The 23,717-nt window shown below is 50.8% G+C and overlaps 2 protein-coding genes across 4 annotated transcripts in view; one reads left to right on the top strand and one right to left on the bottom strand.

Annotated features, from left to right (window-relative positions):
- NXN (nucleoredoxin) overlaps positions 1 to 11,566 on the top strand; it is a 158,218-nt gene extending 146,652 nt beyond the window's left edge. For both annotated transcript variants that reach the window (XM_027034609.2, XM_053211495.1), the window contains exons 6-8: positions 5,234 to 5,413; positions 6,969 to 7,093; positions 9,959 to 11,566. In XM_027034609.2, the coding sequence (XP_026890410.1) occupies positions 5,234 to 5,413; positions 6,969 to 7,093; positions 9,959 to 10,141 (488 nt within the window). In that variant the 3' untranslated portion in view covers positions 10,142 to 11,566. The remainder of the gene's footprint in view (positions 1 to 5,233; positions 5,414 to 6,968; positions 7,094 to 9,958) is intronic.
- On the bottom strand, positions 9,165 to 23,694 carry MRM3 (mitochondrial rRNA methyltransferase 3). 2 transcript variants are annotated; one of them, XM_015074277.3, is made up of 4 exons: positions 23,346 to 23,694; positions 22,847 to 23,091; positions 20,080 to 20,247; positions 9,165 to 17,759 (listed from the first exon to the last, which is right to left on the bottom strand). In XM_015074277.3, the coding sequence occupies exons 1-4, from the start codon at positions 23,684 to 23,686 to the stop codon at positions 17,221 to 17,223; spliced, it is 1,293 nt and encodes a 430-aa protein (XP_014929763.3). In that variant the 5' UTR covers positions 23,687 to 23,694; the 3' UTR covers positions 9,165 to 17,220. The 2 variants fall into 2 exon arrangements, with proteins under 2 accessions (XP_014929763.3, XP_026890412.2); XM_027034611.2 differs by lacking the exon at positions 23,346 to 23,694 and having other exon boundaries at positions 22,905 to 23,044.
- Between the last annotated feature and the right edge of the window lie 23 nt (positions 23,695 to 23,717).

The raw sequence follows: 23,717 nt of genomic DNA, 5'->3' as shown, positions 1-23,717 counted from the left end.
ATTCTGTTTGTCTTGTTTAATGTGGAGAACATACAAAAAGAAAAAGCAGACAGGAAAAAAAAAAATAGTAACAAGCATCCAGTGTGGCCACCACCTAGAACTGAGATTTTTGCTTCAGGTATTTAAAATGGAGATAAATGGGAGCATTAATACAGACCAAGGGGAGACTCCCCCTCACTCCTGTGCAGCGCCGTTCTCTTTCCTTTTCCCCTGGGGGAAATGCTACCATGCACTTTGTGTGTATCATCATAATTGGTTTTCATATCCTTACAGCATATGTATGAATCCATGAATAATATATGGTCATGCTGGGTGTGTTTTTTAGAAGCATGTTTAAGTACTGGCATGCTGTAATATCGTTCTGTAACTTGCTTTTCTCACTAAACATTATGCTTTCAAGATTTGTCCTTGTTGATATTTATATCTGATTCACTTCTCTTCGGTGCTGAAAAGGGTTTCACTGTACACCTGGACCACGGTTTGTGTAGCTGTTACCCTGTTTGATGGACGCTTGCTTGCGTCTGGTTTCTGTGTATTGTAGGAGTGCTGCCACAAACGTCTCTGTGCCTCTGACACAGACACGTGCCCAAGTGGCTTTTGGGCTTGCTGGCCAAGTGCAAGTAGGCTACACCCATCCTCGCACCCTCCCGTGGGATTCTAAGGTTTTTTTTTCTTTAATGTTTATTTATTTTGGAGAGAGACAGAATGAGGAGAAGGCAGAGAGAGAGAGAGAGAGAGAGAGAGAGAGAGAGAGAGGATCCCAAGCAGGCTCCACACCATCAGTGCAGAGCCCAAGATGGGGCTCGAACCCACAAACTCTGAGATCATGACCTGAGCCAAAACCAAGGGTTGGCCATTTGACCAACTAAGCCGCTCAGGTGCCCTGGGATTCTCTGAGTTTTACCACCCAGACCAGCTGCCTTCTCCCTTCCATAGCTCTCCAGGCAAGAGCGGGTTTGGGGGAGCCAGCAGGGAGTGCAGAGGGAGCTGTTGAAGGGAACCCGTAATTGATAAGGCCAAGGCGTTAGCCTGAGTTTGTTGCCCTGCCCGACTGCCCTCCGGTTTTTCTTTGGTTTGTATTTTAAGCTAATACACATTTATCATAACACCATCTAAGAAAACTCGAGTCTATATTGCTCTCACCCGCATTCCTGCCTTACTACACAATTGTTTTTACTGTTCCGACTCCCTTTTGGTCTCTGTCCACATGCACACATACTTATATGTAGCTGTAATCATACACACGGGACTGGGGATTCTCTACTTTCTATTTAATGACATGTTACAGTTTCCATCCTGCTGTAGTCCCCATGATGACCACTGTCGTGATCACCTATTTTGCCCTGCCCTGTACCCTCACCTGTTCCTCCTGCCTAAGGCTCTGCTTTTCCTTCCATTTTTCTTCCAGCTCCCAGCAATCTTTGCATGATGACTGCCAGCCCCCTCGGGTCATGTTGCCATCTAGAAGCAGAGACAGAAGGTCATTGGGGTTACAGCCCTGCCTAGCTTCTGTCCCACTGCCCCGGGCCCCCTCTGCCGCCTCCTTCAAAACCCCCTTTTTGCTCAGCAGAAAAGCAGCCAAACTAAATGTGGGACAGGCTCAGTACACATGTCTTTGAGATTGTTTTAAATACTCACGGAAAGGCTCCTCCCAGGAGGAAACCGTTTGGAGCAGGCCTTCGGGCCTTGGTCTTTGTTCTGTAGGTTTTGAGAGAGACTGTGCAGGGGGTTCTGGGGCACTGTTCGTGGTCCAGCCCAGTTCCCCAGGGCAGGGGGCTTGAGGCAGAAGCTCTCTCTAGGAGCGCTGGTGTGTGTTTCTCACCCAAAGGTTACGCTTGGCCTGGTGCAAGTAAACGAACACCAACCCCACGTGTGGTAGACGTCACACGGTTCCTACGATGCTCGCTGCAGCGTGGACATTGTCTCTGTTTTCTGTTTCTTTCGTTAGCCTCCTCCAGCCAGCACAAGGTTTCTGTGTATCTCACGACAGCAAGGCACCAGTCTTTTCTGTACCTGTGCCTTCTCATGAGCCACATAATCAACCTAGGATGACCACAAATAATAATAACGAGGGGCGCCTGGGTGGCTCAGTCAGTTAAGCATCCGACTCTTGACTTCGGCTCGGGTCACGATCTCACGGTACATGAGTTGGAGCCCCACATTGGGCTCTGTGCTGGCAGTGCGGAGCCTGCTTGGGATTCTCTCCCTCTTTCTGTCTCTGTCTCTCCCCCTCTTGCTCTCTATGTCTCTCTCTCAAAATAAATTAAAAACTAAACTTAAAAAATTACTTTAAAAATAATGAACTTATTTATAAGAGGGGCTAATACTTCTGGAGTACTCATTGTAAAACGCTTTCAGCATTTTATACTTGTCATCTTGTTTGTTGCTCCCGACACCCACTGAGATAGGAGCCTGTCTCTACCCCCTGTGGCGGCCATGGAAATGAGGCTCCAAGAAGTGAAGTGGGTAGCCTGGATCTGCCTTGGAATTCTCACCGTACTTTCCCCCAGCCACTCCAGCGCCCCCAGCTGGGGAACCAGAAGCTCAGGCAGAGATGACACGTGCTCCCTTTGCATTTCCTTCGGAGAAGCCCCTCACTGGTGCCGCCAAAGTTATTTTGCACAAAGGCATCGATTAGAAATGTTCCATTCCCTTTCAGTTTCCCGTTAGGGGCTTTGCCCTGTTTTCTCCTTCTAAGTCTCTGCTTCTGGGAACCCGCTTCAGGGGAGCCGAGAATGTATGCTGTGGGGGAGGAAAGGGAAGAGATGATTTGCGGTCTCAGCCTCCTTCCCTGTGGCCTTGAGGAGGAAGAGGAGGGCGGCTGCTGGTGCAGAAAACTGGATGCCGGGGGCCTTCCCTTGCCTACCCGCGAGAGCCCCTGCTGGCAGTGGCCAGGTAGAAAAAGCAGCAGCTTTTGCAACAGGCAGACTGGAGGTCCTGTCCCAGTTTGGCCACTTGTGGCCGGATGACCTTAGGTAGGTAACTTGGCCGTCCGTGAAAAGAGGGTTAATCGTGCCTCCCGCAGCTGTCTATTATGGGGAGGAAGTGGAGTAGCATGGGCCATGCTAGTGCTGAGCAGATGTGCTAAGACAGCTCTCCCATTCTTCCTGCGGGTCACCCCTGGAGGGGAGCACACACACTTAAGGCTCTAGGGCCGGGCATGATGGCAGAGGGGCCTGGCCCAGTGCATGTGCCAGAAAGGGGCTTCTCTGGGTTTGCAGTCTGACTGTGGGCATTTTACCAAGCTGCTTTCTGTTGATGTACGACAGTCACACACACCTGGTTACCTTAGGCTCTTAGACGTGGGCTTTGGTGTCAAAGCACAAATACGAGTGGGGACTTTGCTTTTGTGTAGCTGCAGGCAAGGGGTGGGGAGAGCCAAGGCCCAGGGGTGCTGTTCCTTGGTGGAATCAGCTGAGGACCCCTGAGCAGCCAGACAGGGGCTCCATGTTCTTGCCCTGCTGGTCCCCACCAGTGAGGACTTCAGAGAGGCTACAGCCGTGGTAACACAGAAGGCCCCTTAGAGTAGTCCCTTGGAGAAACTGAGGCACCAAACCAGGAACTGGGTTTCTTTGCCTTCAGATTTTACTTTTCTTCCCTTCTCTGTCTTCTGTGGCTGTCCGTCTTCCACAGACCAACTCAGCATCCTACGTCTGGGCTACAAACAGGCTGGCTGCTGTGTCTAATATTAGCAGTGGGCAGGCCCTGGTTTAACCCAACACTCCTAAATTGCCCAATGTCAGAACCACACCAACTCTGATTAAAGAACTTAGCCAAAGCATATTTGAGATGGGGCGTGGCGGTGGGAGGCCCCCATCCCCATCGTGGCCCCCAGCTCCTTCAGGCTGCTGACTCAGGCCCAGCCCCATCCTCGGGGCTGGCAACCCAGGCCCCTGGAGGCTAACATGCAGGTGTAAGGATGAGGCTGGAAACGCCCGTAGGCTCTGTGTGACTCCCAACTCAGGAGGCCTGGACAGCTGATAGTGTCCTGAATGCCCCCCAGGAGCCCTGGCTGCATGCATTTGTGTGTGGTGCGGTGGGAACGGCAGCCCATTTCTCTCTGGACTTGTTCTCCAGCATGCCAAGCTACTTCTAATAGGTGTGAACATAATGGACTCACTTAAGTCCTTTTGAAGACAGGCCCACCACTGCATGCCTGCTGCGCCAGCAGCCGCGCCGGGTAACAAAACACTAGGACCACATTCCGGGTCCCTCGCTGTCCCCACCCTCCCCCACAGAGAAGCAAAATGTCAGTGGAGCAAATTACTCACTGAATGCTTTGGAATCTATAAATATTAAATTGCTACGGCTTTCGCAGGCCCATAGAAAATTAAAAAGCTCTGGTCAGCTCCAGAGGAGAGGTGGCTGGTTAGGAGGGGTTGAGGGGAGCGGCTGCCAGTAGTGGAGAGACAAGTGTCTCCAAAAGGGCTATGGGCTGCGGTTGGTAGGGGGTACCCTGGCTGGAGGAGAGGCAGCAGGGAATAGGGTACGCAGAGCAAGGAGGTGGAAATCCCAAATGCGAGTGTAACCCAGGATGGGTTTTTTTCCTGGTTTTTCACTCGAGGCTTTATGGGCAGGGGGGTGGGGCGTGCTGTTTGCGGAGGAGAGTTCTGTGTTGCATTTCTTACTCCAGCCCAGGACTCTAAAGTGGGGGTGGCAGCATTGCCATCAGCATGTTCCCTCTAGGGACTGTCCCCCTCAGAACCTCCCCGGGCAGCAGGGCTGGAGATGGAGGTGGGGCCCCTGGCTCACTAGCAGCCGGCTGTCCCCTGTTCTGCTGTGGCCCCTGCCCCAGGCTCCTCCCCTCCTCCAGCCTCTGTGCTCACACTGGTGGGACTGCCAGCCTGTGTGTGGACTCCCCTTGCCTGGGTTGATTTGTGCTGGCCTATGTGGGCAGCAAGTACGCTGTGTGGGGGTGTGTTTTCACACCCTGCAGGTGGCAGGGGCGTCTCCTGCTTCTCTGGGATCTCTTTAGGATTTATTGAGTGCTTCTAAGTGCCAAGACCCTGTGCTGAGTTCCTTAAGTGCACGACCTCGCTGATCTTTACAAAGATGGGAAGGAGGGTGCCGCGGTCCATTTACCACATTGCCGTGGAGGACACTGAAGCCAGGGGGTGAAGTGAGTTGCCCGGTTTCTTGGACAAGTTGCGGGCAGACCCGAGGGAGTCCCATGGCTGAGCCTGGATTCTGTCCCAGCACTTCTGGACTCTCAAGTGAGCTCTCTCCCTCACAGGCATCCCCACCCTCATTGTGCTGGACCCACAGGGGGAAGTGATCACGCGGCAGGGGCGCGTGGAGGTGCTGAACGATGAGGACTGCAGGGAGTTCCCGTGGCACCCCAAACCCGTGCTGGAGCTCTCCGACTCCAATGCCGTGCAGCTCAACGAGGGCCCCTGCCTCGTCCTTTTTGTAGGTATGAAGCCCCAGCAGGAGCCCCAGGGTGGGCTGGACAAGACAGACCTCACGTGGTGGGTGTCCATCCTGCAGCTTCTTTCCATCCTGAACAATGCCAACAATGCCGAGCCTGGGCCTTTGTCTCTCCCGGCAGCCTTGCTTTTGACCCCAATGATTTATTCATGGCTCTGCCCCTGCAGGAGGGGCTTTGAGAGCTGCCGCTGTGCTTTCCTTCCTCGACTGCCAGCTGGGAAGAATAGGTCAGGCTGGAGCCCAGCCCCCCTCCAACAGACCCATTGTTGGGAGGAGGCAGGGCTGCGTGCACAGCAGCTGCAGGGGCTGGGCCCCCTTGGGCCGAGGCCCCCCACCCCAGCCTCAGGGCCTTGTCTCTGCGTGCCCCCCTCGGTGTCTTCTCTGTTCAGTGGGTGACTGCTCTGGGGGCCAGGGGGGCACCAGAACATCCACTCCAGGCTCCCTGCAGCCCTGTGGGATGACCCTGGTTCCTTTTGCAAACAGAGCAACTGCTGGCCAAGGGCCACCTCACCCTCTGCCTTGGGCTGTGTTGCTCAGCTCCAACTCCCCAAATAATCTGGGGTATGAGGGTCATGGCTGAGATGCCATTGGTGGGGCATATCCTACCCTGTGCTCTGGAAGTCTGGTATGGGAGCCAATCAGCTGACTCAAGGGGATTCTTAAACAAACTGACTTGCAAGCTGGCCCCTGTGCTTGAAGAACAGAGGCCTCCTGGGGAATCACTGTCCTTGGGGCTTTGCCGCCTACTGCCTGCCCCCACACCCACATCCTGGGGCCTCTGGGACACAGTTCTGAATTTAGGGACAGTTGCAGCTCACTGGCCATCTGAGAAGATATGAGAAGGTCCCAGAGAGATAAAGTGAGTTCCCAGCGTCACAGAGCTGATGAGATGTAGATCTAGAATAAGTCCCGCCGAGTCTTCAGGCTGAGGGCCCCTTGGGCAATGTGGCATTTCTAGGTGCAAATCCTGCTACCTGTCTCTCCTTCCCGCTTTGCCCCTAGGGGTGTTGTTCTTGCTCTTGCTCTGGGCTACAGGCTCCATCAGGAGTGAGCCCCAGGGCCCCTGTGTGTGGCTGCTCCCAAGCTGCTCTTTCCCTGGAGGCAAGAGGTGACTAAAGGGGGCTCCGGACACCTGGGCAGGCCCCCTCCCACACACGCAGTCCATCCTCTCCCAGAAGAGTCCGGCTAGCCCTGAAGCTGGCATTCCAGGGCCTCAGGGGCACCCCACTGCCACCATCAGTCCTGCCATTTTTGATAGGAGGTCAGATCTGAGGTCATGCTGTGATTCTGTGATTGAGAGAAGAGCTACAAGGATCTCAGATCCTGGCTCAGGGGAAGTTCAGCGCGCAGTGGTGCGAATGCGCTGCAAACACACCCTCGTGCACCCAGGAGGGGAGGCCTGTGTCCCAGGGGACGTTTTGTTTCCATTCAGGGGCTTCCCCGGATGGGCATTTCGGGCCCAGGACCCAGCTCCCTCAGGGGACACCACTCCATCTGTTCCACAAACTAGTGCTTCTCGTGTCTCTCTTTCCCCATTACAGATTCTGAGGATGATGGGGAGTCCGAGGCAGCCAAGCAACTGATCCAGCCAATAGCCGAGAAGATCATTGCCAAGTATAAAGCCAAAGACGAGGAGGCGCCACTTCTGTTCTTTGTCGCCGGGGAGGTGAGTGCACTGGGGCCTGGGCCGCGGGCTGCTCGGCTGGCCAACTCTTAGAACATGAGCGATGCGGCCCTAGGGGATGTTCGAAGGGGCCCCGGGATCTGGGGTGAGGAGCCCACAGACAACCATGGCATGAAAAGGTGTCATCCAGCATGGTCCCTGCTGCACCTTCCTCCCTTTCGTTGTTGCTCGGCAGCCTCAGAGCAGCAGGAGGCCCTCCCGGGACAGCGCTGCCTCTGGCAGTCTACTACCCAGGCCGCTAGCACGAGTGGCAGCCACAAAGATTGTGATCAGTCCCTCCGCCCTGACCTGCAAAGTGGGCTCTCCCCCATTGCAGGCATCCTGACTGGGGGCCTCGACTCGGATCTGCAGTTCCCCAGCCAGCCCAGGGAGGGTGCTCAGGTGGGAAACTGCTGCTGTCCCAGGCTCTTTTCGCCCAAGACCTGTCTCTTGAAGGCCTCCAGCTGGGATGGGCTGAGCGGAGGACTTGACACAGGGTGAGAAGGCCTCAGCCGGGTGCCTGTCCCACCCTGGTGCTTGAGCCTCCATCCTGCAGATGGGGGAAATCCCTGCAAGATGGCCGTAGTCCCCGCCCCCAGGAAGCCAGTCCACGCATGCTCCGCCACCTCCTCCCTCCCCTCCCCCCCCCCCAACCCCAGGCACCGGCCGGAAGCTATTGACAGACACACTTTTTGAAGCCCCCTGCCCTCCTGCCACCCATCTGCATCCCCAGTTGGTCAGAGCCCAGCGCTCGTTTCATGCTGTGTTGTCTGGATCCCAGGAGAGGCAATGAGGCCAGACCCCCAACCACCACCCATTCATCACCTCCTCAACAGCCACCCCTCCTAAGCCCCACCGGGTCCCTCACAGGCAGCTCAAGTCACCCTGCTCTGCCGTGGGGCAGAGGGAACAAAACAGGTTCACAGGGTCCTGCCTTGGGGCTACACGAGCCCGCTCTACACAAAGCACAAATGGAAGCTGCTCTGAATTTATTGAACTCTAACCCCTTTCAGATGGCTGAGACAGAAAAGATGGGTGCAGGACAGCAGGAGCTGAGCCAGGGGCAGGGCTGGGGCTGGGGAGCTCCAGTAACTGCTTTAGAAATGTGGCTGAAAAGGCGCATTTGCGGGTTTTCTGTGTAGCAGGCACCAAGACAAGCACCACCGGCACCATCCCACTTGCTCCTCACCTCTCTGACTGGGGATGTGAGATTACCATCTCACAGATGAGTGAGGCTTCGAGAGCACAGACCGCTCACGCCTCGTCCCTGTGCGAGCTGCTCTTAGACCCATTTTGCAGGGGACAAGACCTGGGCTCACAAAAATGACTTCTCAAAGTCGCACATCAAGTAGGTGGCACAGAGGACTGAACGTGAGGTCAGTGTGACTCCAGAGGCAGTGATGTCCCTCCTGCTGCCCACGTGGTCTGGCAGGTGGCCAGGCCCAGGCCTGGAGGGAAGCGTCTAGGACAGAGGAGCGTCTGACAGGGTCATCCACTGCTCCATCTTGCCACCTGGCCACCTCGTCCTTCCTGTGCCTTTCACCTGGGATCCTGACCTTGGCAGCTGTCTTAGTCCAGTTCTCGGACTCAGAACTGGACTGAGAAGCAAGGCTGTGTGGAAGGGGATGGTCCTGGGGTGTGGGAACATCAAGCACTGACCAAGCACCTCTGAGCCAGGACTCCAGCCCTCTCCCGCTCCTCCTGGGGCTAAGGGTGTTTATCTTGATCCCCTCCACTCTGCCAGGTGGAGGTCATCCCTTCTGAAGCCTTAGTAGACATTGAATTCATCTCCCTGTGGTTTGCACAGAGGGAGAGGGGAGGGGACACAGCATTGTGCTCAGCTGGCCAAGGCCTCCTAATGGGAGTTCAATACACAGTATTTGTCCAGGTGTCTCCCCTCTTTCGATCATGAAGGTTGTTTATTAACCCACATGGAGGGCCTGAGCGGGGTGAACAGTGCCAGAGGTGCTGAATCCCTCATCGCCATTGCTGGAAGTGCATGCCATTTCTGGGGTAGGGAGAAAAGACGATCACTAATCATCTTCCTAAAGATTTGCCCTTTGAGAATGGAATGGTTTTTGTTTTTGTTTTTGTTTTTTTGTCTCAGAAACCAGTGAGCAGTACATCTCATACCTCCTATTTGCCAGCGTTTAAGGCCAGGAATACCCCAGGCCCTTCCTCTGCAGGGTGACTTGGGTCGGGGTGGCTGTGTAGAGTCCATTTCCTGTTCTCTACCAAATGGGGGTCGGGTGCACGAAAGGTAATCTCAAATGGTTGCTCCCTTACAGGTCTGTCTCCTATCTTTGGGTTTCTGGGTTTGCCGTTCTACTTAATAAGGCAAATTCATCTGGACAGTCACTGGGAATGTATGATAAATGCAGCCACCCATGTAAGCCTCAGGAAGTACTGCAGTAGCCCTGTCTTTTCTACTGGCTGTGCAGTTTCACCCCCAAAACCTTAAGGGTGGGGTGGGGACAGTGATCTGTTTCCGTTAAAGACGTTCCGGAGTTGAAGGTTGGCCAGGTTGGCCTCAGATATCCATAGTGGGGCCGCCAATAATTGAGAGGCAGTTGCAAAAGTAAGTGATCAGAAGACATCACATTTTTACAAAGCAGAGGGCATGTTAAAGTTGCTTTTGTGCTAATGAAGAAAGAGGACTTCTCTGGTGGTTTGGGGAGATGCAGAGAGGACTTTACAAAGCACCCTCCCCTCCCCCAGGCAGGGCAGAGTCCACTGCTCCCTGTTCTGAGAGCCCATCGTTTCTGGACGGCCGCCCGCTCCTCAGGACAATGGAGTGGCTGCGTTCTGGGGACTCTCTAGCCTCCTTCTTGAAAACGTACTGTTTTCTCTCCCTCTGGTGACTTCCAGGATGACATGACTGACTCCCTGCGAGACTACACCAACCTGCCCGAGGCGGCCCCTTTGCTCACCATTCTGGACATGTCAGCCCGGGCCAAGTACGTGATGGATGTGGAGGAGATCACCCCTGCCATTGTGGAGGCCTTTGTGAATGACTTCCTAGCAGAAAAGCTCAAACCAGAGCCCATCTAGTGGGGCTCCGGCCTCAGGAGACGTTATTTAAAACTCGGTCTTCTCCTCTTCCTCCTCCCCTTTCTTCCCTCCACCCTTGGACTTTTCCGGCGTGTCCTGAATCACACAACCCAAGTGTCCAACCTCTCTGTGGTGCCTTGTTTTCTGCATTAACTCCTCAGCTAGCACCCTAAGGTGCACATCCTCTCAGCAGCAGAAGAACCCACCATGTTTGGAGACTCAGCCTGGGATTCACGGGGCTGGCATAACCCGGCCAGAGCCAGGACTGCATCACACTCTCAGTCACTAGCTCTGGAAGCAGTGTTTGCCAGGCATTCTTCTGCCGAGCGAGCGTGAAGGGACAGTGCGCTGGTGCTCTGGCTCGGCCTCTGGTGTCAGCATGCACACGCAGGGCCCAGGACAGCTCAGTGACACACGTACATGCAGGTGGAGCAGGGAAAGGGCCGCAGCCTTGCTCGCCTCAGGTTAGAGCTGCTGGTGAGAACATCCCTTCCTAAATGACTTCGTCTAGTGACTCTCCCTCTTGGTGTGAGGGAAAAACACCAGCTTGGCAGTCGGTTCTTGGGCCGGGGATTTCACGATCTCAAAGGAAGCTTGTGTTCTTTTCTGGTGAGAAAGAGTAGCTATGGTAATGATTCATGTAGTAATTGCTTACTCTGAGCTCCTACCATGTGATTTTTTCCTTAGATCTTTTTTCCTTGATCTTACCTTCTCCAAGTTTCTGCCTTCTTGTACAAACAGCCTCTACTGTCTTGGAATTTTGTTAATTCTTCCCCTTGGACATCTTCCCGAGAAGAGGCACCCAGCCCTGTGTTCTTGGAGGTGCCCCACCTCACCCAGCACAGACCTCTGACACTCGGCCCACTCTGCCGCGGTGCCTGTGACCACCTTTGGTTACCTCTGTCATCCCTCTTTTCTTTTCAAAGCAGAACTAAAAAGAGACAAGAAATTACCAGAAGCCTAGCTTTCTCCCTAAGAACCTGCAGAAAGAGCTGTATCCTAGGGTGGCAGTGCGAGCAGAGGGCATGTCAACTAAAAGTACGCTTTGGATCCACTTTGCTGAGCAAGCTCAGGTAGCTTGGATCCCAGAAAACAAAAGTAACAACTGCTGTGTCCTTGGGACTTGGGGTGGGGGCTTTACCTAGGGAGTCACAGGATTTGGGCCTATCTCAACCAGGTGTTAGGGTCTTCCACCTGATGGCAGGCCTCACCCTTGTCTCCGCTGACAGCATTCTGTCAGCCAAGACCACTGATTTAGAAAATCCAGCCCCCGGTCAGCTATTGACACCATTGCCCCTTGCTGAATTGGACTGTTGCTTTGTAGTTCAGAGGTACAAGGTTAGCTGGTAATTAGACAGTTACTTGATGTCACAGCCTGAAATGCAATCACCTAGTAAGAAATAAAGCAGGCATCTCTGGACATTATCGACTTGGCCTTTCCTGTGGTTAATAACAAAAATCTTTTTGCTTGTGGTGCTGGGCCCTGGGGGCTCGGGGGTGGGGGGGAGACACACAAGATCTTCTTGACTTTCATTGGATACCTAGTAGCTATGTTTCAGAATTTTTCAGAGCAGAAACTAACTAACGTGGTCATCTGCCGGATCCTTCTGAGGCCAGGGAGCTCCTTTGGGTTAGTGCATCCGACATCCCTGCTGGAGCTCTGGCTGGCATCTCTCCTGGTTCCACTTGCCCTCGTGGAGGGCGGATTCTCCACTCACAGGCATTCTTGTGGACACTGGTGCTCATCCCCTCCCCATAGGGGAACAAGTGCTCTGAAGCCTGAGGAGGCCGGTTGCAGAAACAAGGAATCCCACACAGGTCTCCCAGTGAAGAACGGGCAACAGTTGGAGACCCTCAACCCTAGCTCTATGCTGGGTGGAGGGGCTTCTCTGGGAACGTTGCCAGTGTCTCCTCTGGGAGTGTGGTGGGTGTGGGGACAAGGTGTTGCACCATATCAAAGTTCTCAAACTACGTTGTCTTCTAGGATGTCCGGGAAGGACAGTCCCTGGAATGGAGATCCCTCTCCAAACATGTTTCTGCCTCATCATGGCTGCATCCCAAGCCTGGCTCCTACCTGCTGCTTAGCCTGCCATGCTGCCCAGGACCCTTCGTACTTCCTGGTACTTGGTACTGGTGTGCTGGCTGAAGGCATGAGGTTTCTCATGGGATAGCTGTGTGTGTGCTGAGGGGCACGGCAGATGCTGGACTCCTACAGACCTTGCTCCTTGGTCCTGCACCCTGACTGGGGCAGGGCTTCGGGCCTCCCGGCAATGTGCTCACCTTGATGCCCACGTGGGTGTCGTGAGCATCTGCCTGTGCCCTCAGGTTTTTGCTTTCTCTCTTGGGCCCCAGGAAGTTGCTCAGGAACTTGGTGCTGTACTTGAGGTTGTCGCCACACATGCCCCACTGCCAGGCCTGCCAGCTCTTGGGAGTGTGGTGGGTGTGGGGACAAGGTGAGGTCAACCTTACTTGGAAGATGGATTTCTTTGGACTTCTGCCTGTGTCCTATATCATGATAGCCTTGGAGGAAAAGTGGTCTCTCTTAGCAACTACTTATCTTCTGGCACAGAAGGAACAAAGTCCAGGTAGGAGTCCCTGTAAGTCACGCGGCAGAAAAATCAGGTCATCTGTGATTCTTCTGTGACCTGTACGGGGCTGACAGAACTACTTGCCACTAAGGTCAATTGGATCCTTGGCACCAGAATTCCCCTTTTAGAGTGGGTGTGTAGGTTAAGGTCACTGGGAAGGTTTACTAAAAAAAAGCTTTAGGTTTATCTAGTGGCAGCTTTGAGGAGAAATGGTGGGGGAGGACCACTTCCCAGTGCCAGTAAAAACCCGTTTCAGTAGCATGAGATCTTAAAGGTTCTTGATGCAAAGGTTCTTGATGCTGCTGCTTAAGCAGCTCCAAAATACCTTAATTCTTGTCACTAATTGGAAGCAGGTTAAAACCCCAGCTGTGATATATTCAATGGCTTCCATCAGCAGCAAGGGAAACCAGGCCCCAGTAGGTTGAGGCAGGAAGGTGGCTGTAAAAATGCCACCCTGGGGTTCCGGATTCTGTGCTCACCACAATGACTTCCAGATCCGACTCTACTCATGTTCACAACAGATGAGATTTTTTTATCTGTCCCCAACAATAAAGATCTGGTGAAGAAAAAGGGTATGTGTTTGGAATCGGGATGTACGGTGGGCAGCGGTAAATGCCAGAAGGCAACTGAAGTTCCTTTCCAGAAGCTTCCCCCCATCTCCAAGTATGTCCTCAAATTCAATGGCTCTCACTTACCCAAGCACAGGGAGCCAGAACTGTTTTGGCATCAGCCAAACTTCAAGTGGTAATTTTCAGCCAGACTTTGTTTTTGCCTCTTGCCTAATTAAAGACACTAAAAAGCTGTTCTCTCCGCCTGCTGCCTTGTTCCAGGGTAGCAAATGGAGTTCTGCAATGATCTAGACATAGAACACGGTCCAAGAATAGATCAGCAGAACCTAATAACGTATCGCAGTGTCCGCTCAGGGAGAACACCACACGTGTGCGCACGCATGTAGACTTGGAATCGTAGCTCCGGGAGGGATGTGAGCAGGCAGCTGGCCCAGCGCCCTTCAGTCACACAGGCTCAGGCATGGGGACATCCTGTTCATAAGTCATTTCCCTGGACCAGGAGGAACAGGCCCACATTCGCCCGATGGGACTGGGCACGGCTGCGTGTGGCCGGTAGGGAACTTCAGCAGTGCCCTCTGTGGCCTCTTTGGGTGGTGCCATGTGAACAGAGGACTGACCCAGAGGCCCAGAGCTCAGGGTCTGTCAAGTTCCCTGAAGCGGCGGTGTTGAAGAAGCGAGCACTGAACCTGTATCCCTCTTTGTGAACACCCAGCGGGCAAGAGTCGCCATGGCCTTCTTCCAAGCAGGCTGCTCAAAAGAAAATCCTCTGTTGACAAATGGCTGTCATCTGTTAGCTTCGTTCCTGATTATCCAGTGTTAGTAAATAACGCAAGGGACGTGGTTTCCAGGAACCAAGGCTGTTTGTAGGAAAATGTTACATTGGGTCCACTTTATGGCTGCGATTTCTCCTTCCAATGGGGGAAATACAACGTTAGGATGTCCTAGGCGTGCCTCAAATGTGAAAGCATGAAGAAAATCTGCTTCATTTAAGGCATACTGTGTATCCACAGCCCCTTGGACTCTTGCAATACTTCCCAGGCTAGGAGATGTGTAACCGGATTTGGGTAGGAGTTGTTCTGAAGGACTGCTGGATTTCTATTAAATAACGTGCTAACTCATGAAGGTCTCTCCCCAAGCCTGTAGGTGACTGTGCAGCCCAAAGGAGGCAGGCAGCCTCAAGTCTAGGTTCCTGGGTGTTCATGCTTCACACAGGTCAGTCACCCAACACAGGTAAGCACAAGGATACAAGAGGGGGCATGATCTTAGGACGCAGGGCTAAAAAAGAAATCTCCTTCGGACATCACAGGACGTGGAAGTAAGTCCCTCTGCCGGTCTGCAGTCAGTTGCACCACCTCTTCCCATCACAGAGGTAAGAGGGAGGCTGGGAGGCCAGACCCTGTCACGGCCACATCTCGTCCCCAACCTTTGTTCCCTTCTTGCATTGTGCAGCAGCAGCAGCTTTGCGGATGGCCCTCCGACTATGATGCCTTAGCTGAAGAAGGTGGCTCCCCTAGAAAACAAACGTAGTTAAGAGAACCGATGCCTTCTGTAGCGTATTCAGACTTTCAGTCATACTTGGCCTCTGGGTGTTGGCCGCGGCTCTGGAGGGCCCGGCTTGCAAGCTGTCTCAGCTGCAGACATACGTGGCAAGCTAGTTCAGACTTTAAGTCGCCCACAGCAATAAACAGCTCATCCATTCATTTGACTTCCAGCTTGCTACTTTTGTGCATTCACTGAAGAAAGTCATTGGAGTTTAAAGATGTCTATGTGAGTGTTACCTAAAAAAGAATTTTTTTTTAAGTGAGTGGGGGTGGGGAGGGCTTGGCCCAGGGAACACCCAGGCCCTGCAGCACAGCTGGTTTTCAGCACTAGCCACAGAACCCTTGGTGTGGTGCTGTTTCTGGGGTGTTCGTGTGGCAAAATGGCAAAAGTGGAGGTAAAAGCAGCTCAGCTTGGGGCACCTGGGTGGCTCGGTCGGTTAAGCCTCCAACTTGGGCTCAGGTCATGATCTCATGGTTCGTGGGTTCGAGCCTCACATTGGGCTCTGTGCTGACAGCTCGGAGCCTGGAGCCTGCTTCCAATTCTGTGTCTATCTCTGTCTCTGCCCACCCCTGCTTCACCATCACACTTTGTCTCTCTCAAAAACAAAAACGTTAAGTAAATAAATAAAAGCAGCTCAGCTTAGAAGGGGACATCTGGTGTTTCGATGATCCATGGGGCAAGTAGTAGGAGGTCACAGGTGAAACTGGTGGAAACCAGTCCCCAGAGGTCTGCTCATCCATCCTCTGAGTCTTAATGACAGGATCTTCACCTCGAGCTGGGGGAAGGGAAGAGGACTCTGCAGCTCTCCCTGCCCTGAAGCTGCAAACCAGGGTGAGGCTTCCCAGCGTGAGTTCCAGGCGTATGGGGACATCAACATTTGTCCAGAGCTACTTTCCCAGAGGTTCCATTCAAAGGAAAAAGTTATGCTGGTTTTTCCCTCGGCAACCGCCTCCCACTTCTGTCCACTTCCCCCTTAGTTTTTTGGTCCAGTGTCCATCTATGCTTCAGATTCTGCTGAGAATGAGAATCTGGATGGGTCTCCAACTTCAGCACCTCTGAGCACAAATGTCCTGCAAAATGCCCTCTGTGCAGAGACTCACTCCATCCGTTCTCAATAACTTAAATCCCTCCCTTCAGGGTTGGGAGAGGTTTCAAAGTGCGGCTGCCACCTTGTGGCAGAAACCATCAATGGCGCTCCACTCAACACAAAGTCAAGGGGCCGCTCTGCCAACCATCTGACAGCTTCTCTTCCAGCCAGTGTAGTGTACTGTCCTATACTGCTCCTTCTTTAATTCTTATTTTCCGGGGAAATGGCAAAAAAACAAATGTTGGCCTTAAAATTGCAAAGAATTTGAGAAAGTGACTTTCCACGATCATTCAACAAACCAGAGCCTCATCACTGGTTGCTTCCCCTGTAGTCATTTTAAAGAAAGGAAAATTTGCCCTCTTTGCTAAATTATATCCACAAATGTGCAAAAAGAACTCACAAGGCATGGCATATAAGCCATTGACTATGAAGTGAATGGGACGTAAATTTCTTTTCCTTCTTTCACCCAGTGTGATAAAGTAGACTTGGAATTATGTGCCAGGTATACTGTTTTGCCTTGTTTTGTTTTTCTTAACAGTAACAAGGCATAGGGTTTGTTGTTCGGTCATTGATCTTTATTTTGTAACAAAAATCAGCAGGAACAATAATCCAGGGACAAAGCTGCAGGACACTGGCTTCATCCTTTAGTGACCTCGTTTTCTTAGCACTTTTCCAAGGTGTTGACAGAACAAATGCCAACACACTCCAGGAGTACTGAGCTGCCTCCCAGATCTAGCCTGCTGGTGTGACAGGCATCATGGCCTCTGTGAAGCTGGAGGACGAGCCTTTGTGGGTTCAGCCCTGTATGAAGGCTGTGGGCTCTTCTACCTTCTAAAAGCTGACGGGGCATTGAGGGTCTCAAGCACAATCTGTGGGCCACTTGCATCAGACATTTGTGTGTGACCCTGGCCAGGCCCAGACCAAAGTGGGGCACCAGCCTGGGAGAGCACAGCCAACCAGAGATTGTTCCTGCAAAAACCCCTCCCCTTAAACATAAAGCAATTCCACTCTGCCACCACTTGGGGCATGAGTCATGCTTGCTCTCCGGGCTCTCTCGAGAGGAAGTTCGGCTCCGGAGCTGGGGGAGATCTCAGGAAGAATTCTCACCCTTGTTACTTTTGAAGATAAGCATAAATTCATGGAAATTCTTATTTTTCCAGTAATCATATAATGGCATCTTGCCCACCTCTTGCCTCCTGAATATGGCCTGGTTACCATATTCTGCCTATCTCCTAACAATGCAGGAGGAGCTGGGAACCACCTCAAATCAAGGACTGACTTCCAAGATCCCTCTCAGTGGTAACTCCTGTCCCTGCTCACGTGTTCCGCCCTGACCCGCAGTTGTCTTTTCCCTTCAAAAAGCAGGATGCTTGCAGCCATAGCCGAGTTTAGGCTGTCCACACCAGGCACAACAGGAATCAGCAGCCTCTTGCCCCCAGTGCTCTCGGCCAACTGCAGGGACTCCAGGCTCACACCATGGGTCTCCCCGCCTATTACCACAGCTGCTGGTGCCTCTGTCCAGTCCAAGTCATAACTTTGGACCTCAACTTCAGGGAGCCAGGCTTTACTGGCTCCAGGTTCTAGATCCTCCTCCTCCTCCTCATACTTGTGTAACTTCGAGAGTTGTTGGTCACATACCCAGCCGTAATCACTGGCTTTATTAGACATGTGCGCCTGGGCATAAAGGCCACAGTTGTCAGCCACGTAGACCCGGGTGTCGGTGGGCAGGTAGTTGGGCAACGTTTCCCAGTCCAGATTATTGATGATGGGCACCTGGAAATGCGCACCCATCGCTGCCCGTAGCACTTTGGGTTCCCAGGCATCCACACAGCCTAGAAAATAGAGACAGAATCTAATTAAGATTATATAAACCATCCCAGACAGGGGATCTTTGCAGTAAATCAAATTAATTCTGGATGAGGAGAGAAAGCAAAAAATGTCCTGTAGTTTCGGGGTGGCTGGGACCTCTGCCTCCCCAGTTATGGCAGCATCCAGCAAAGGGACTATACGGATGAATTCCTGCTAGTGCTAAACAAGACTTTCTTCATCCCTTCAACATTTACCATACACCTGGGCCAGACCTTGAACAGGAGAGGCGAAGAGCATTAATGCCTCCAACCTCCAGGAGCTCATGGTATCATGGGCGATGGTGTTCGGACAATATCTGAACACATGACTACGATATCAGTAATTGAGGTAAAAGAAGTATTAATAGGGTAACAAAAATCCCATGTACGAAGCAGAGCTATCAGGAAAAATGTCCCAGAGAACATGACAGTGAGCTGGATCTTGAAGGATAGGAGGAAGCTGTCAAAGAAAGGCTGAGGCAGAGGACAAAATTATAGAAGGGGGAAGAGTGCCACAGTCCAAAAACTGTAAGTAAAGCGATCAGGCCAATAGGGGGTGGGGGTGTAGCGGGAGATGAAAGGGAGGCAGGCAAGGACCAACTTAAAGGAGGGTGGGTATGCCAGGCTGAGGAGTTTGGGACTTTGTCCATTAATATAATGCTATCAAAGGATTTTAAGTAAAGTAGTGACAGAATCTGGTTTATGCTTTAGAAAGACCCATTTGGCTTCAGTGTTAAATCTGCACCAGAGCAGGGAAGACCCTAGAGAGGGGAAATTAAATGGGAGGCAATTACAGTGATCCATGGAAAGCCAAGGCAACAGCTTTCTCTTTCTCCCTCTCTCTCTCACACACACACACCCTCACACCCTCTCACACCACAGAAAAAAGGCTAAAAGAACTATTTTTTATATTCAGACCCATGCTAAGCCCAGCCACTTCTGCATGGTCTTTCTCAGGACCACAAGCTGGGAGAGAAAGCAGTGCCAGGGCATCACATGTCTGCCACCATCCCCTAACTTGTTAACACAACTCTCTGCATTAGAAATTACTGTAAAAAGTAACTCAACTTCAGAACAGAGTAAGTGGGCAAGCCAAATTTTAAAAGGAAGATAAGACACAGAGAATGTAACACTGCCCACGCCGACTGCCAACCACAGACTTTCCCAATCACTGCAGGGAACTGGAGAGAAGAGTTGGGCTGTGTGTCAAGAGGCTGCAGGCAAAACGGAGAGGACAAAAGAGGGCCGAGACTCATGAGGGGAGCCATCCAGTCTGACCCCTCTCCCTGGTGGGGAGTAAGGAACAAAGTGGGATTTCCCCCCTCATCCTCACATCCTCCATACTGGGCACCACGCCAAGTGCTCCCTACTCCTTCCCCTTGTCCTATACACCAGCCACCACCATGAATGTAGCAAACACACCACTTGGATTATATAGGTACATCTCCAAAACCACAGCAGCTCTCAGAGATCTCAACAATGGGGTGGGTAGGCGGGGTACTGATGATGGAACCCCGGTACCTAGCTCTCATGCTGCCATCTCTACATCTACTCCCATCTATTCCAACAACATGTGACTGGGACGAAGGGGTGAAAGGAGCAACTGAGGCAAGTCTCAGCAGCAGGTGTCATTAGTTTACAGTGAATGATAGCTGGAGTGTTTTCGATGAACTCTCTCCCTCTCACCATCCCTGCAAGTTGTAATAGGTGTTTTAGGTGTGTCCCAGCTGTTAGGCAAGTCTGTTTAGAACCAAGCCTACTCATCCCAATTTCTGAGGACAGGAGAGAGAAATGTCAGAGGCTAACTTGTGTGGGGATGTCTGACCCATCTTAAGGCTAAGGCAAATGCATCCCAATTTCATATTCACACTCCTTTTACAGGATTCAGAGTGTCTTCAGTTAGGAAGGCTTCATATGCCCCCCAATTTGGGAACTCAAGATCATTAAATAAAGGACTCTAAGTGTTAAAACTGGCATGTATTTCTTTCCCTGATTTTAAGTTCTTTAATAACCTAGCCGGTGTCAAAATAATCTTAAAAGATAACTGACATTTCCTGAAGTACCTAACGTGTGCCAAGCAGAGTGCTAAGTACTTCATGTGCACCATCTCACTTCTCAGAACAACCCTACCAGGTAGATTCTGTTATGCCCACTTTACAGATGAGGGAAATGACACTCAGAATACTGCTCACAGACAAATGGCTAATAAGAGGCAGACCCAAAATTCAAATCCATGTATGTCTGCCCACAGAGCCAGCTCACTTACAAATGGCCAACCAATCCACTCAGGAACAAGTGCTCTGACCTTTGGTGAGTAATACTTTGCTGCAGCCTGCCCCAGCAGCAGATCTCAGAATCGTCCCCAGGTTCCCAGGGTCACGGAGATTGTCACAAATCAACAATAAGGGCAGCAAATGGCGAAGTTGAGTCTCTGGGTATGTCATCTTAACATGGTCAGGTTTGGCAAAGATCCCTGAGGAAACAAAACAGGCGGTTCACTTGTCTGATTTGAACCTGGGAGATAATTTGGCTTTTCAGATATTTATCGATCTTTCTGTGTTCTTAGTCATGTAAGTACTACATGAATACATTCTGATTGAAAAAAATTGATACAAAAAGTCCTGCCCGGACACCTCCTCTCCGTAACTGTTTTCAATCTTGGGAGTGTATAGATCCCTTCAGAACCTGTTCCATGCATCTACGTACATATATAAATGTCTACCCATATACAGGTGCTTTTTTTCTTTCACATACAAAATTCATACTCTATGTGTTATCCTGTAAACTACTTATTCAATTCTATAACAAGAGATGTCTTAGAGAACTTGCCATGTCAATACACTTGGAGTTACCTGATTTTAACTGTTGCATGTTATTTTGTAACATGAACATACCACCTTTATTTAGTTCTTCCCCAACTGACAATTTGATTATTTTCCACTTTCCCTGTTATACACAACCCTGCAGTGAACATCCCTGTATACCTCTCTATGCATATGTCCAAACTTTTCTCTATGAAAAACACTTGCAAGTAAAATTAATATATGGTGTGTGTGCACTTTTTTTTTTTTTTTTAATATTTAAGTAATCTCTACCCCCACATGGGGCTCAAACTCATGGCCCGAGATCAAGAGTCACATGTTCTCCCGAGTGAGCCAGCCAGGTGACTCAAGCACTCTTAATAGATACTGCTAAACTGTCCTCCCCAAAGGCTATTCCAATTTATTCACACCAAGAATACAGACCTATACCTAACCCATCAATGAAGGGAAGGGAATGGTTTCCCTATTAGGTATCTGTATGTGGTAAAAAGATCCTGCACCTAAGAGTCACAACAGCAGGGGACCTTAGAAGTCCTTTAACTTCTTTTCTTGTTAATTTTTTTTTTTTTTTTTTTTTTTTTTTTTGGAAGAAAGAGACAGAGTACGAGCAGGGGAGGAGCAGAGAGAGGGATACACAGAATCGGAAGCAGGCTCCAGGCTTTCAGCACAGAGCCTGACATGGAACTGGAACCCATGAATCACAAGGTCATGACCTGACCCAAAGTCAGACGCTTAACCGACTGAGCCACCCAGGCACTCCTTGAAGTCCTTTAATTTCTACCTGGACAGCTGCAGTGACGAGAACACTCTGCTAGAGGCCCTACTTACATTACTGGATTCAGAGATGTGCCAGAAGCCTGACAGTCTTATCTCCTTCTCCCTTTACTCCACCTCTCAAATATGAAATAAAAGGGTAAGCTAAATAATATATATTTTTAAAAGACACAAAACGATGAAAGGCAGTCATGACGACGAGGAGGACTACAGAAGTCCAGGATGAGCTAGCCGCTATCAACACATGTGCCCAAAGTGGCCAGCAGGATAAAAATGAATGATACTTGTACTGTAGCATAGAGAAGGGAATTAGAAGTATAGCTAACAAGAGCACGGATACTTAGGGTGGAGAACTTTAGCAGTCCAAATCCCCACTCTAGGGGAGAGTTCTGTGTGTAGGGTCACAGGTCCCTAGGACTTGATGGGTTACAGAATAAGAGACAGTCCCCAAATTTCCTCTCCCAACTAATAGCTGCACTTTACCCACTACAGGAAAACACATGCACAACTGGTATGAGAGACCCTGGCCTAAACATTAGAATCTTGGAAGATAACTTCTCCTACCCCAACTGTCCCTTACTATCCAAGAGAAACCTCTACATTTACTGCCATTCAATTCTCAGATCAAAAATATAATTCCAATGTCAAAAAGATATATTTAGACTTCCCATATTCAGAAAAAAGGCTTTCTTTTTCCTTTTTTTTTTTTTTATTTTTAGAAAAAAGACTTTCTAAGTGCTAATAGACACCACCATCTATTAGAATCTTAAGTTAGAGGAGCCTGGGTGGCTCAGTTGGTTAAAGTGTCCAACTCCAGCTCAGGTCACAATCTCACAGTTCGTGGGTTTGAGCCCCATATCAGGATCTGTGCTGACAGCTCAGAGCCTGGACTCTGCTTTGGATTCTGTGTCTCCCTTTCCCTTTGCCCCTCCCCTAGTCTCTCTCTCTCTAGAAAATAAATAAACATTAAAAAAAAAAAAAAAAAACTTGAAAAAAAGAATCTTAAGTCAGAGTCAACCAAAGGAAGACACAGTTTCCTGTTCAATGGGCTAAACAGGGTAACAGCTTGCAGCTTACTGCTTACACCTGCTTCTAGAATAAGGGGGTCAACAACAGAAAGGTTATCACCACACTGGCAGTGGTCTTGTGCAAATAGAGGCCTAAATCTTTTAGTAAACATTTTCTTAAATTTTAGTTGGACATTATTGGTTGAAGAAGTGACCTAAAAATATATAACATTCAAGGAGAATATATAATATTCAAGAACTGTAATTCAAACGATGACCAAAAAAACTGGCTTCAGCTTCCACTGAAAATACTACAAGATGCACAGATTTGAGAACTGTGTTTTTCTGGGTGTCTCAAGAAAAGGTTAGGCAATAACATTTTGAATTTAAGTAAAATTTGCTGCCTTAAGATAATTATGAACAAATGATCCTAGGTCTCTACTTCTGGTGACATGCTGTAACCACTGACCCATTATTCCTTGTGGTGTTACTAGGTCGGACCAATCCTTGATATCTTCAAATTTCACCTTAATGAGGCTGACACCTTTCAGCTTATCAATGGGCAGCTCCTTTAGGTATTCCAGACGGCTAAAGAAGAAAATTTTCGGTACAGCACCAGCCTTGAGAGCATCTGCAATCAGCCTGCGACCTTCCAGCAGGATCTTCCCGTGCTTTTCCCGAAATGGCCTGGACTTAACAATTGTCATTACACTGCTGTGGGTGGAAACAAAAAGACGGGTTAATTACCAGCATCCTTGTTACCGAGACACACCTAGTTTTAACAGAAAGAACTTCATAGACATTAACAAATGAATTCCAAGGAAAACACTTATTCTGCCCTCCATGCATTATAAAAACCAATGGATTCTGGTGGAAGAAGTCCTCCAAAAGGAGGAAAGAGGTTGGCAGGCGGGAAGAGAAATGGGAAGAGAAACGGGAATACATGACAAGTCACAGGAACAAGTCACCTCAGCCTTCTGTCTCCGGGTAAAGCCTTATCATAGCGAAGCCCCGAATCTTCCCAGGTGTAGGGCTTCTGGGATGGAGGCACCTGAAGCGACGGCTTCCGTCGCGGCTCGTGGGGACCGGTCTCAGTCGCCGCTCTACGGGGCTGCTTCCCAGGACCGGGCTTCCGTTCCACCACCTGTCCGGATGGAGACACCACTCTCACGGGGCTCCGCCGCAGCGCCCGGACCCAGCGCCGCGCGTGGAGGTCCCAAGTTTGGACCACCGGCAGCAGCGGCCGGCTGGCCCAAACTAAACCCCTCAACCGCGCTGCCATCTTCCCTCGCCCCGTGGGTTGCGTCATGGAAGCGCGCCGGCGGCTGCCAGTGACGTCA

This window comes from Acinonyx jubatus, chromosome E1 (genome assembly GCF_027475565.1).
Source record: "Acinonyx jubatus isolate Ajub_Pintada_27869175 chromosome E1, VMU_Ajub_asm_v1.0, whole genome shotgun sequence".
Lineage (NCBI taxonomy): Eukaryota > Metazoa > Chordata > Mammalia > Carnivora > Felidae > Acinonyx > Acinonyx jubatus.
This window is presented reverse-complemented; position numbering and strand designations above follow the sequence as displayed.

Coding starts and splice junctions, on each gene's coding strand:
- MRM3 (XM_015074277.3), bottom strand. CDS start 23,686: ATGACGCAACCCACGGGGCGAGGGAAGATGGCAGCGCGGTTGAGGGGT. Junction 20,248..22,846: donor AACACCACAAGGAATAATGG/GTCAGTGGTTAC, acceptor TTGTTTCCTCAG/GGATCTTTGCCAAACCTGAC. Junction 17,760..20,079: donor CAAAGTATTACTCACCAAAG/GTCAGAGCACTT, acceptor TCTATTTTCTAG/GCTGTGTGGATGCCTGGGAA.